At 37.2% G+C, this 13,168-nt stretch overlaps 1 protein-coding gene across 6 annotated transcripts in view; it reads left to right on the top strand.

Annotated features, from left to right (window-relative positions):
• Positions 1-13,168, top strand: part of DPH6 (diphthamine biosynthesis 6) — a 234,551-nt gene that overhangs the window by 209,036 nt on the left and 12,347 nt on the right. For all 6 annotated transcript variants that reach the window (XR_005056047.2, XR_005056046.2, XM_036998452.2 and 3 more), the window contains exon 7: positions 12,350-12,444. Coding sequence is in view for 4 of the 6 variants with exons in the window: in XM_036998452.2 (XP_036854347.1) it covers positions 12,350-12,444 (95 nt within the window). In the remaining 2 variants the exon portion in view is untranslated. The remainder of the gene's footprint in view (positions 1-12,349; positions 12,445-13,168) is intronic.

Genomic DNA, 13,168 nt, shown 5'->3' with positions numbered 1-13,168 from the left:
AATATAAATTGCAAGGTGTATTAAAATGTACTCTTTAAGAAAGTAAAAAATATGTGCCATTTGCAAAGAAAAGAATTACATATTGCTGAGAGAATTCTGAGTAACTTCAGAAACAAACTAACTAGCTGGATTTCTTGGAGGATATTTTTGAGTACTAGGAGAGTAAGCTGAAAAAGAAGATTGAAGCCATATAGTGAGAGATTTTAAATACTGAAGTGAGGATTTAGTTGTCTAAACAGTGAGGAGTAACTGAAGGCTTTAGAGGAAGGTAGTAAGATTCTTAAAGGTGTTCTTTAAAGATATAACCTATCAGGAGTGTCCATTGATCATTGTACTTAGAGAAAAGAAGTGATAGTCCCCCATAGTTAGTGGCTGTTCCAATACATGACCTTGAATATGTCCCTCACATTTCTCTGAGTATGTATTATAAATGAACTCTTTAATTGGTGGTGTCATATGGTAATAGAATTGAATGATAAGTATTTATTAAGGATTTCTTATGTGCCAACTTCTATGCTAACTGCTATCAGAGGTACAAAATAAGTCAGAGATTTGGCGATTTTCATGGAATGTAGAGTCTAACAAGTGAGGGGGGAACCCTAATAACTTGAATCAGATACCAAGCCAAATTGGTATTTACTATAAGTGTATTTGGGAGCTAAAAGATAGAAGATGGCCATATGATATAGAGTAGCTGAGGGTAGTATCATGAAAGGGTTAGCATCTAAAATGGTTGAAAGATAAGTAAAATTTCCCTGGGCAGTGTCAACAAAGTTAATCAATATGACTGAAGATTCCTTGGCAAGAAGACATGTAGGGACATTGATGTACTTGGTTTACACGAAACAGAATGGTGTTGGTAGGTTAAAAAGAAACAAATAAAGTGGGAATTTAAGATCCAATCATAAAGGGCCATGAGAGATGGGCCAGGGAATATGGCCAATGGGCAAGAAATGCACAAGATACAGAAGGCTCATCAGCATGGATTTATATCATTAAAAGATATCTCAGGAAATTTAATCTGGCAGCAGACTAAAAGGTGTACTTTAAAGATTTGACCTGGCATGAATCCATGGCAGCAGTATTCATGGATTTCGGAGTAGAAGAAATTGGAAAAGAAAAAGAGTCTATAATGCTGTTAGAGGAAACAGGTATGAGAGTTTGGAGTATGAAACAGCTGACAGTAGAAGTGGAGAAACAAAACAAAACTGAAAGAAAGATTTTGGTAAAAGATTAAATAAAAAATGGCATCAAATTGTCAGAGGTGACAAAGGAAGATTCAAAGATTAGTTCACACATAATGATTTGGGAAGATTTAGAGTATTTATTTTTGTGGAGGAGAACAGGGTTGAGAAAGAACTTGGTCTTAAACATACTGAGTTTTAAATTACAACATTTGAACCAAAGGACTAAAGTTTGTTATTCGTCAGCATATTGTAGAAACAGTCAGGACACAACTTTAAGTTCTGGTTTATAATTTTAAGCTACATAACCTTTGCAGATTAATCTAGATCTTCCCCCTAGAAAAGCAAAACAAATTTTAGTAGATATTATATTGGATATATATAATGTGCTGGACAGTACATTGGGCTCTCCTTTAATATGGTTTTATTCTTGATATCAGCTCTCCTGTGAGGTAGGCAATGGTGTCATCTCCATCTTATAGATCAGCAGTCTGAGGCTCAGTTTGCTGACCTAAAATTGCTCATCTAGAAAACAACAGAGTCAGAATTTGAACCAAGGACTGTCTGTCTCTAAAGCTAGTGCTTTAACCAACTGTGCAATGCTGCTTTCATTGCACCTCACTACAATATGTGCTTTGCCCACTCTCAGTGTTAAGCTGTGCATTTCTTAAATGCTTACTAACTGCTATACTCTATGCTAAGTGCAAAAATTCTGAGCATATGAATGCCATGGTCATATATTGTTAAGGACTGTTAGTATGGTGATAGCATGTAGTATAGATTGGGAGAGGTGAAAACAAAGCAGGAAGACAAGAGATTCATATGTCTTCATTCACTGCCACAGCCCTAGAGTATAGAATAGGATCTGGCTTAGTAAGTACTGAGTGAATATTTGTTGATTCAGTAAATGAATTAATGAAAAAATTTTAAATGTAGGCTATGTGGCAAGGAAAGGAAGGAATTAAGTTTTATCCCAATATTTCAAGCTTAGTTGAACTATTGCAGAAATAGGAAATTGAGCAAGTAGAGGTTTTGAGGAAAAATCAAGGACTTTGTTTTATTCATGTTGAATTTGAAACAAAAAGGCTCCCAAGTAAAATACTTGTATGTATCATTAATTTTAATACAAAAATGATCTTTGTATGTATCATCAGTTTTAATGCTCACCACACTCCTGTAAGGGTAGTTATTACCTAGGAAAATGGAAATCAGAGAAGTTAAGTAATTTGCTGCCAGTTCTATGCCCCATAAGTGTTGGGAATCAGGATATGAACATAGATCTGTATAGCTCTAGTTTTCCATCTTTACTGAAATTACTCCCTGTTCATGAACTTTGTCTATATTTTCCACTAAATTCTTTAAGATTTATAATAGTTGTGTTTAAAGACCTTGTCTGTTGATTCCAATATTTAATTAATGTGCTTGTCTGTTTCTATTTTCTGTTTTTCTCTTGATGATAGGTAACATTTTTCATTTTCTGACTTAACTTTTAAACATATTTTATGGTAGATATTGAATAAAAAAGAATGGTAGACTGACGTAAATAATATTTTATCCCAGAAAATCCATAATTCTTCCTCTACCTGACAACTAGTCTGGGGTGTTTATTCTCTTTAATCTCCAGTTGAACTGGGTCTGGTCTGAGTTGCATTTTGTTTCAGTTTACTACTTGTTTCAAGTGCTTTGAGAGTAGGATCAAATCTCTTCCTTTATCAGGGCTTGTGATCTATGCTCCAGTGAGTCTGAAGGTACCTCTCCTTCTCTCCCTCACTCTTTCTCTCTCTCTCTCTGTCTCTTGTAAACATACACACACACACACACACACACACACATACACACAGATCCTTTGCCTCCCCCTGCTTTGTAGTCCTGCCACGAGTGTTTTGTGCCTTTTCACAGTCTTCCTGCTCTCAGCCTCTCCCTGACTCTTCCCTGGCTTTGTAAGCCTTAGGAGAAGTTTCTCAGTCCTCTGACCTGTCCCCAGCCTTTGGTGTAGTGAGAGCGCAATAGATAACGACTTGAAGAGATGTTCCCAAGGGGATCTCTTCCTTCTTCTGCCCTGGCTTCAGCCTTCTGCATGTAGCCACTGTGTGCACTTGGTTAAGACTCTGTGGGAAGGAATTAGCATGCTTACAGACATCCTATGTCTCCTCAGGACTCTAATAAGCCATCACCAAAGTCCGCAAATAGCCATAACAGTTTGAATGTTTTCTACATCCACCAATAGAAATCCCTCATCTATGGAGGTTTGCTTCTTCTCTCTGTATTTCCACTGGGAAAGTGGCCATGGATCTTCCCTCACCTAGGAAAGGTTCACCCTGGTCTGCAATGTAGTTTATCCAGACTTGTTTGCATTCTCTTCTCTCTGTATGTAAAATAAATAAATAAGGCATGACTTTTTTTTTTTAGCCTGTCTGGCATATTTTTGCTGTTATGGCTGTTACTTCCATTTTTTACATACTGAAACTATTAAATATATTTCAATCATCAATGAGTATTAGACCTTAGCCAAAAAATAGACAATATGAAAAACGGTTATTTTTTATTTTTCATTATAGATCGCCAACTTTATTGACTTAAATATGGAAAGATGATAATTCAGTGAGAATCTAAAATTTAGAAAAACTGTTACCTACTTAGTATTTTCAGTTTCAATAATACTAATAGAGAAACTTAGCAAAGAGAACTCAAAAACTGTTTGGAGTGATTAAGTCCTACATGCAATAATGCCAGTTTTGTGTTGGAGTAAGACACAGACCTGTTGGGAATAAAGTTGCTACATTCTGTGAACAGTGTAGATACTATTAACACTGATTTACAGCTTTTAGGAAATTAAATTGAATGTGGTGTACCACATATTTGTCTCTGGGATGTGCCCATCTGGATTCTCCACTTACCTAAACTGACCCTTTCTATCACATGCATACATCTTCTTTTTGTCCTGCAAAGTTGTTATTTCTAATAGAGTTCTATGTCTTAGCAGGAGATTCATTAAAGACAGTGGTAGCATAGGCTTTGCTTCTTGAGGAGGTTCTCTTGGGACATCAGAGGGCCTGAGAGCCAGCTAAAAGTAAGCCAATAAAAACAGATTTTTCTGTGAGTTCTTATGTCTATTAGAACTTGACTAGCAGAGTTTAGAGGGGCCGCTAAAGACATCCTAAGGATTCATAGACTAGTTCTTGGTTCATGGGCCATAAAAAACAGTGGACTCATAGTCCAGATTTCTTGATTTGGAATCTGTGTCCATGCTAGGACATCAGTAGTAGAAGGGGAAGAGAGAGTGTGCATCTTATTTACAGAAGCAGGATTACTGGCTCATTATTTTTGTCGTGTTGAAAAGTAGGGTTCAGCATATGTGGTAAGCTTCAAGAAACCAGGGACATTGTCTTTACTTTTGGATCTTTCCCATCTAGCAAGGCATGCCTAACATCATTGTTCAATAAATAGCCATTAAAGAACTGATCAAATGAATATTATGGAATATTTTATGTGAACTGAAAATATCACTGGGTACATCCAAATTTTAGATTTCCTAGCACTGGCAATGTTTTTACAATGATAATATGTTGGTTTAACTTAGCAGCTTTCATTATTTTTACTAGGGACTAATAAGTATTTCATTAGGATAACAGCCAAGCTAGCTTTACTAAAAAATAGTAGTAGATTATAGAAATTATGCAAGGTTTCAGAAAACATTTTCTAATAAAAGGAAGCTAATAATTGATTAGGTGTACTCCCAGATAAAAAAGACTGGCCATAAAGGAGAGATGACATGGCTCACATTGCAAAGTTGCTGGAATGTGAAAACCAGTGAAAGGGAGGTCTGCAAAAAAGGGGACAGGCACCAGCTGACAGAACAAAAAAGCACCCCTGAAATCCAGGTTATTATACCTACACTTTTATTGCAAAGCAGATATTAATTTAATTTGGCTTAATAAAAGTAACCTGTTCATGTTATCTTCTCCCCTAAGGACCAACTGCCATAATTCCTTGCCAGTTCCCTACTTCATGACCCAATGTGGTACAAATTTATCTGCTTTTCTCTTGTAACCTCTTATAGAAAATACTACCCAGTTTTCTTTCCCTCACTTATCTTGCTGTTTGGCTTTACAGTGTCATTCACTTTACTACTGATCCTTGGAGGCAGCAGAATTCTCATGGAACCATGCTTTAAATCCCTAAGTTCACAGAGTCAAAAGTTGAAATGTAATGGATTTAGAATTACAGCACAAACTCAAAAATAACCAAATAAATGTGTAACCTTAGGTGAAACTGAAGACTTAGGCCATAGTCTCAGCACTGGTAGTAGAAGAGAATATCAAAGCCATCACTCTTCCTTTGAGATATCAGGACTGTGGCTTAGAGAGGCTGTAAGCAGGGAAAGCTATGAAATCAGAATGAAGGAGATGGAATCACAGTGATAAAGCCTTGACACAAGAGCAGAAAGAATCTATGACACAGCCAGTTAGAGCCTGCTGAGCCCTAATCCTGGCCATATACCAACCAAACAGATTATTTTACTCTCAGTGTCACAATCATTTAAATAATATAACTTACACTTAATGCAAATCACAGGTTTTCTTGTTTCTTTGCTTGCTTGTTTGTTTTTTAATTTCATGTTTAATTAGAAAACATTGCAAGCTATTCCAACCTTTATTAGAGTTAGACCTTTTTAAGACTTCTCTACAGCTTTGGAACTTGAGAACTAGTGCTCAATACATTTAGAACTTAACTAATAACCTCTAGCAGAACAGCATATGTGTGCTCGCCTTTTGTTCACAGTTGGATATTTCTTGGGACAAAATAATATGTTAAGTAAGTGTTTTTGCTGTATAGTTTTTTTATATATTTTTATTTTTTTATTTTGCTATCATTAATGTACAATTACATGAACAACATTATGTTTACTAGACTCCCCCTATTATCAAGCCCCCATCAAATACCCCATTACAATCATGGTCCATCAGTGTAGTAAGATGCTATAGAATCACTACATGTCTTCTCTGTGTTTTACTGCTTTCCTTATATACACCCCCCTACATTATACGAACTAATCATAACATCCCCTTATTCCCCTTATTCCTCCCTTCCCACCCATCCTCCCAAATTCCTTTCCCTTTGGTAACTCTTAGTCCATTCTTAGGTTCTGTGAGTCTGCTTCTGTTTTGTTCCTTCAGTTTTTTCTTTGTTCTTATACTCCACAGATGAATAAAATCATTTAATACTTGTCTTTCTTCACCCAGCTTATTTCACCAAGCATAGTACCCTCTAGCTCCATCCATGTTGTTGTAAATGGTAGGATTTGTTTTATTCTTATGACTGAATAATATTCCATTGTGTATATGTACCACATCTTCTTTATCCATTCATCTACTGATGGACACATAGGTTGATTCCATATCTTGGCTATTGTAAATAGTGCTGCGATAAACATAGGGGTGCATATATCTTTTTCAAACTGGGCTCCTGCATTCTTAGGGTAAATTCCTGGGAGTGGAATTCCTGGGTCAAATGGTATTTCTATTTTTAGTTTTTTGAGGAACCTCCATACTGCTTTCCACAATGGTTGAACTAGTTTACATTCTCTCCATCAGTGTAGGAGGGTTCCCCTTTCTTGACATCCTCGCCAACATTTGTTGTCGTTTGGCTTTTAGATGGTGGCCATCCTAATTGGTGTAAGGTGATATCTCATGGCAGTTTTAATTTGCATTTCTCTGATGAATCGGGATGTGGAGCGTCTTTTCATGTGCCTGTTGGCCATCTGAATTTCTTCTTTGGAGAAGTGTCTGTTCAGCTCCTCTGCCTATTTTTAATTGGCTTATATGCCTTTTGTTTGTTGAGGTGCATGAGCTCCTTATATAATTTGGATGTCAACCCATTATCAGATATGTGATTTATGAATATATTCTCCCATACTGTAGGATGTCTTTTTGTTCTACTGATGGTGTCCTTTCTGTACAGAAGCTTTTTACTGTGATATAGTCCTACTTGTTCATTTTTGCTTTTGTTTCACTTGCCTGGGCAGATATGTTCATGAAGAAGTTGCTCATGTTTATGTCCAAGAGATTTTTGCCTGTGTTTTTTTCTAAGAGTTTTATGGTTTCATGACTTACATTCAGATCTTTGATCCATTTCGAATTTACTTTTATGTATGGGGTAAGACAATAATCCAGTTTCATTCTCTTGCATGTAGCTGTCCAGTTTTGCCAACACCAGCTGTTGAAGAGGCTGTCGTTTCCCCATTGTATATCCTTTATCATATATTAATTGACTATATAAGCTTAGGTTTATATATGGGCTCTTTATTCTGTTCCATTGGTCCATGGGTCTGTTCTTATGCCAGTACCAAACTATCTTGATTACTGTAGCTTTGTAGTAGAGCTTGAAGTCAGGGAGCATAATTCCCCCCGCTTTATTCTTCTTCTCAGGATTGCCTTGGCTATTCGGGGTCTTTTGTCATTACATATGAATTTTAGAACTATTTGCTCTCGTTCATTGAGGAATGCTGTAGGTATTTTGATAGGGATTGCATTGAATCTGTATATTGCTTTAGGCAGGGTGGCGATTCCCTATCCATGAGCATTGGATGTGTTTCCATTTATTGGTATCTTCTTTAATTTCTCTCATGAGTGTCTTGTAGTTTTCAGAGCATAGGTCTTTCACTTCCTTTGTTAGATTTATTTCTAGGTATTTTATTCTTTTTGATGCAATTGCAAAAGGAATTGTTTTCCTGATTTCTCTTCCTGTTAGTTCATTGTTAGTGTATAGGAATGCAACAGAGGTCTGTGTATTAATTTTGTATCCCGCAACTTTGTTGAATTCCGATATTAGATTTAGCAGTTTTGGAGTGGATTCTTTAGGTTTTTTTATGTACAATATCATGTCATCTGTGAACAGGGGCAGTTTGACTTCTTCCTTGCCAATCTGGATGCATTTTATTTTTTGTGTTATCTGATTGCCATGACTAGGACCTCCAGAACTATGTTGAATAAAAGTGGTGAGAGTGGGCATCCATGTCTTGTTCCCAATCTTAAAGGAAAAGCTTTCAGCTTCTCGCTGTTAAGTATGATGTTGGCTGTGGGTTTGTCATATATGGCCTTTATTATATTGAGGTGCTTGCCCTCTATACCCATTTTGTTGAGAGTTTTTATCATGAATAGCTGTTGAATTTTGTCGAATGCTTTCTCAGCATCTACAGAGATGATCATGTGGTTTTTGTCCTTGTTTTTGTTGATGTGGTTGATGATGTTGCTAGATTTTTGAATGTTGTACCATCCTTGCATCCCTGGGATGAATCCCACTTGATCATGATGGATGATCTTTTTGATACATTTTTGAGTTCGGTTTTCTAATATTTTGTTGAGTATTTTTGCATCTATGTTCATCAGGGATATTGGTCTGTAATTTTTTTTAGTGGTGTCTTTGTCTCATTTTGGTATAAGAGTGATGGCCTTGTAGAATGAGTTTGGGAGTATTCCCTCCTCTTCTACTTTTTGGAAAACTTTTAAGGAGGATGGGTATTAGGTCTTCACTAAATGTTTGATAAAATTCAGCAGTGAAACTGTCTGGTCCAGGAATTTTCTTCTTATGTAGTTTTTTGATTATCAGTTCAATTTCGTTGCTGTTAATTGGTCTATTCAGATTTTCTGTATCCTCCTGGGTCAGCCTTGGAAGGTTTTATTTTTCTAGAAAATTGTCCATTTTTTCTAGGTTATCCATTTTGTTGCCATATAATTTTTCATAGTATTCTCTCATAATTCTTTGTATTTCTGTGGTGTCTGTAGTGATTTTCCCTTTCTCATTTCTGATTCTGTTTATGTCTATAGACTCTCTTTTTTTCTTGACACCTCTGGCTAGGGATTTATCTATTTTGTTTATTTTCTCAAAGAACCAGCTCCTGCTTTCATTGATTCTTTCTACTGTTTTATTCTTCTCGATTATATTTATTTCTGCTCTCATCTTTATTATGTCCCTCCTTCTACAGACTTCTGGGCCTCATTTTTTCTTCCTTTTCTAGTTAAATGTGAGTTTAGACTGCTGATATGGGATTGTACTTCTATCCTGAGCTAGGCCTGTATTGCAGTATACTTCCCTCTTAGCATGGCCTTCTCTGCATCCCACAGATTTTGCTGTGTTGTGTTATTGTTGTCATTTGTCTCCATATATTGCTTGATCTCTGTTTTTATTTGGTCATTGATATATTGATTACTTAGGAGCATGTTGTTAAGCCTCCATGTGTTTGTGGGCTTTTTTGATTTCTTTGTGTAATTTATTTCTAGTTTCATACCTTTGTGATCTGAGAAACTGGTTGGTATAATTTCAATCTTTTTGAATTTACTGAGGCTCTTTTTGTGGCCTAGTATATGATCTATTCTTGAAAATGTTCCATGTGCACTTGAGAAGAATGTGTATCCTGTTGCTTTTGGATGGAGTGTTCTCTAGATGTCCATTAGGTCCATCTGTTTTAATACATTGTTCAGTGCCTCTGTCTCTTTACTTATTTTCTGTCTGATTGATCTGTCCTTTGGAGTGTGTGGTGTGTTGAAGTCTCCTAAAATGAAGACATTGTGTTCTATTTTCCCCTTTAATTCTGTTAGCATTTGTTTCACATATGTAGGTGATCCTGTGTTGGGTACATATATATTTGTAATAGTTATATCCTCTTGTTGGGCTGACCCCTTTATCATTATGTAATATTCTTCTTTGTCTCTTGTGACTTTCTTTGTTTTGAAGTCTAATTTGTCTGATACAAGTACTGAAACTCCTGCTTTTTTCTCCCTGTTAGTAGCATGAAATATCTTTTTCCATCCCTTTACTTTCAGTCTGCTGATGTCTTTGGGTTTGAAGTGAGTCTCTTGTAGGCAGCATATAGATGGGTCTTGTTTTTTTCTTCATTCAGTTGCTCTATGTATTTTTTTTGGTACATTCAGACCATTTACATTTAGGGTGATTATCAGTAGGTATGTACTTATTGCCATTGCAGGCTTTGACTTGTGGTTACCAAAGATTCAAGGGTAATTCCCTTACTATCTAACAGTCTAATTTAACTCACTTTGTATGCTATTACAAACACAGCCTAAAGTTTCTTTTTTATTCCCTCCTTTTTCTTCCTCCTCCATTTTTTATATGTTAGGTATCATATACTGTACTCTTTGTCTATTCCTTGATTGACTTTGGGAGTAGTTGATTTGATTTTGCATGTGCTTTGTAATTAATTGTTCTACTCTGCTGTCGTTTTATTTCCCCTGGTGACATATATTTAGCCTTAGGAATACTTCCATCTAAAGCAGTCCCTACAAAATGCACTGTAGTGCATCTAAAGCAGTCCCTACAAAATGCACTGTAGTGGTGGTTTGTGGAAGGTAAATTCTCTCAGCTTTTGCTTATCTGAAAATTGTTTAATCCCTCTTTCAAATTTAAATGATAACCTTGCCGTGTAGAGTGTTCTTGGTTTGAGGACCTTCTGCTGCATTGCAATAAATATATAATGCCACTCCCTTCTGGCCTGTAATGGGTTTTCCTTTGTATGTAATATTTCTTTTCTCTCTAGCTGCTATTAAATGTCTGTCTTTATCATTGATCTTTGCCATTTTAATTATTACATCTTGATGTTGTCTTCCTTGGGTCCCTTGTGTTGGGAGATTTGTGCACCTCCATGACTTGAGAGACTATCATCTTCCCCAGATTGGGAAGTTTTCAGCAATTACCTCCTCAATAACACTTTCCATCCCTTTTTCTCTCTCTTCTTTTTCTGCTACCCGTATAATGCGGATATTGTTCTATTTGGATTGGTCACACAGTTCTCTCAATATTCTTTCATTCTTAGAGATCCTTTTCACCTCTCTGCCTCTGCTTCTTTGTATTCCTCTTTTCTAATTTCTATTCCATTTATCATCTCTTCTACTACATCTAATCTGCTTTTAAATCCCTCCGTTGTATGTTTCATTTCAGATATGGAAGTTCTTAATGATTGAATCTCCATCTTAAATTTGTCCCTGAGTTCTTGAACATTTATCTGTACCTCCATGAGCATGTGTGTGATTTTAATTTTAAACTCTCTTTCAGGAAGGTTGGTGAGTTTAGTTTCATTTGGCCCTTTTACTGGGATTTGTGAGATTTTGGCCTGAACCACATTCCTTTGACATTTCATAATTCTATGTGATGTCCTCTAATGGCCAGAAGCTCTAATTTCTGGAGCTTCTCAGCCCCTAGAGTGAGGTTGTGGGTCATAGGGGAGTGGCACTGGTGCCTGGGGGGAGGAAAGAGCTGTTTCTTGCTTCCTGGTTGCAGTGCTTGTCTCCAGTATCAGATCCAGTGAGCCAAGCACACAGATGTAAGCCTCTGTGCTTGGCATCTGTAGCTGTTATAGGCAGGATCTCCCTCTGGCTGGCCTGACACCAGTGCAGTGACTGCTGGTTTGCGACCAGATGCCAGCAGGCCAGGAAGAAGGCACAGCAAGCAGCATATCACAGTGGAGGACCTCAGACCTGAGTAGTCAGCCAGGGGGATGAAGCACCTGAAGCTCCTCAAAGTTCCCAACCTGCTGGGCATTGTGTGCCCACACAACCTTGTCCACGTATCCCTTCTCCCACATAGCAAGCTCCATGCAAACCCCACCCCTTCAGCAGCCCTCTTGCTGCTAGGAAGACTCTTACACTGCCTGCCTTTCCTTTATCCCAGAGCGGCTGGATGTGGATCCCCGTCCTCCACAAACAGCCAGAATCTCAGTCTCTCAAGCACTCCACCTGTCCCAGCTTCCCAAGCCCACCAACCTCCATAGCACCACACAATGTAGGTTTTTCTGCTCCAGGGAAGACCTCCAGAGCTGGGTGTTCAGCAGTCTTAGGCTTCCACCCCCTCCCCACTCCATTTCTCTTCTTCTTGCCAGGGAGGTGGGGTGGGGGAAGAGCTTGAGTCCTGCTGGATCAAGGGTTTCATATGTTACCCTGTTTCATGATGTCTGCTCTGTTCGTGAGGTTCCTATGCAGTCTAGTGCAGCCTTCTTTCTTGTTGCTGTTTTAGGGCTAGTTGTATTAACTATATTTTCATACTATATGTGGTTTTGGGAGGAATTCTTTGTCTCACCTCTCACACCACCCTCTTGAATCTTTTTTGCTGTATAATTTTAATTTCTGGTTTCTTTTTTTTTTCCTTCCAATTTTCAGCTTTCTAAGAAGTATGGAGTCCATGTTTGTGGAGAAGGTGGAGAATATGAAACGTTCACTTTGGATTGCCCTCTATTTAAGAAGAAAATAATTGTGTAAGATATCATTTCAGCATAGTCTTCCCTTTCCTTAAATTTAAGTGATGAAAGCAACTTAACATTAAGCTTGAGGCAACTTTTGTTGGGAGAAATAGAACATGTCCTCTAGGTTCACAAACACTCAATTGTTTAATACCAGTGAAGTCGTCTGAATACCTAAATCAATACCTGACAAGACGAGGCCTTCATAGAAGGCTATAAACTTTTTAGACATTGCACTTTCGTTTACTTGCTGATTATGCCCTGCAGTAAAACTGGTCCGTACACACTGACACTTTTATCCTTTCATGAAGTGTGAATTGCCTGTATTATTTATCTTTCATTACAGCTACATTTGATAAACTGCCACATCAGTAGCCTTTGGGTTCCATTAACTCCATCCTTTTTTTCCTTTCTCTTCATTTTACAACTGAGAATGGTAATACTAAACATTTCTCTTCAATTATTTGGAGTTATTTTTACATGCAAACTTTGTTTTTAAGTGAATTTGCTTTATGGTGAGTAGTGTGATTTATTTGCCATAAATTGTTAAAATTAGTGTAGCAAAAAAGGATTTTTTTCCAGTTTGTTACACTTTTATCTATATTCTAATTTATGTCACTTTCTCATTTGCTAAGAGAGCACATTATCTTCTTTTCCTATGCTCTTATGCTTCTTGGAAAAGACTGTCCAAATTATGCTTCATTTCTGAAACCTCATCTGATGAAATATTAGAATCCTG

Source organism: Manis javanica, chromosome 8 (assembly GCF_040802235.1).
Source record: "Manis javanica isolate MJ-LG chromosome 8, MJ_LKY, whole genome shotgun sequence".
In the NCBI taxonomy this organism is placed as follows: domain Eukaryota; kingdom Metazoa; phylum Chordata; class Mammalia; order Pholidota; family Manidae; genus Manis; species Manis javanica.
The sequence above is the reverse complement of the archived record's forward strand: the minus strand, read 5'-3'. Positions and strand labels throughout refer to the sequence as shown.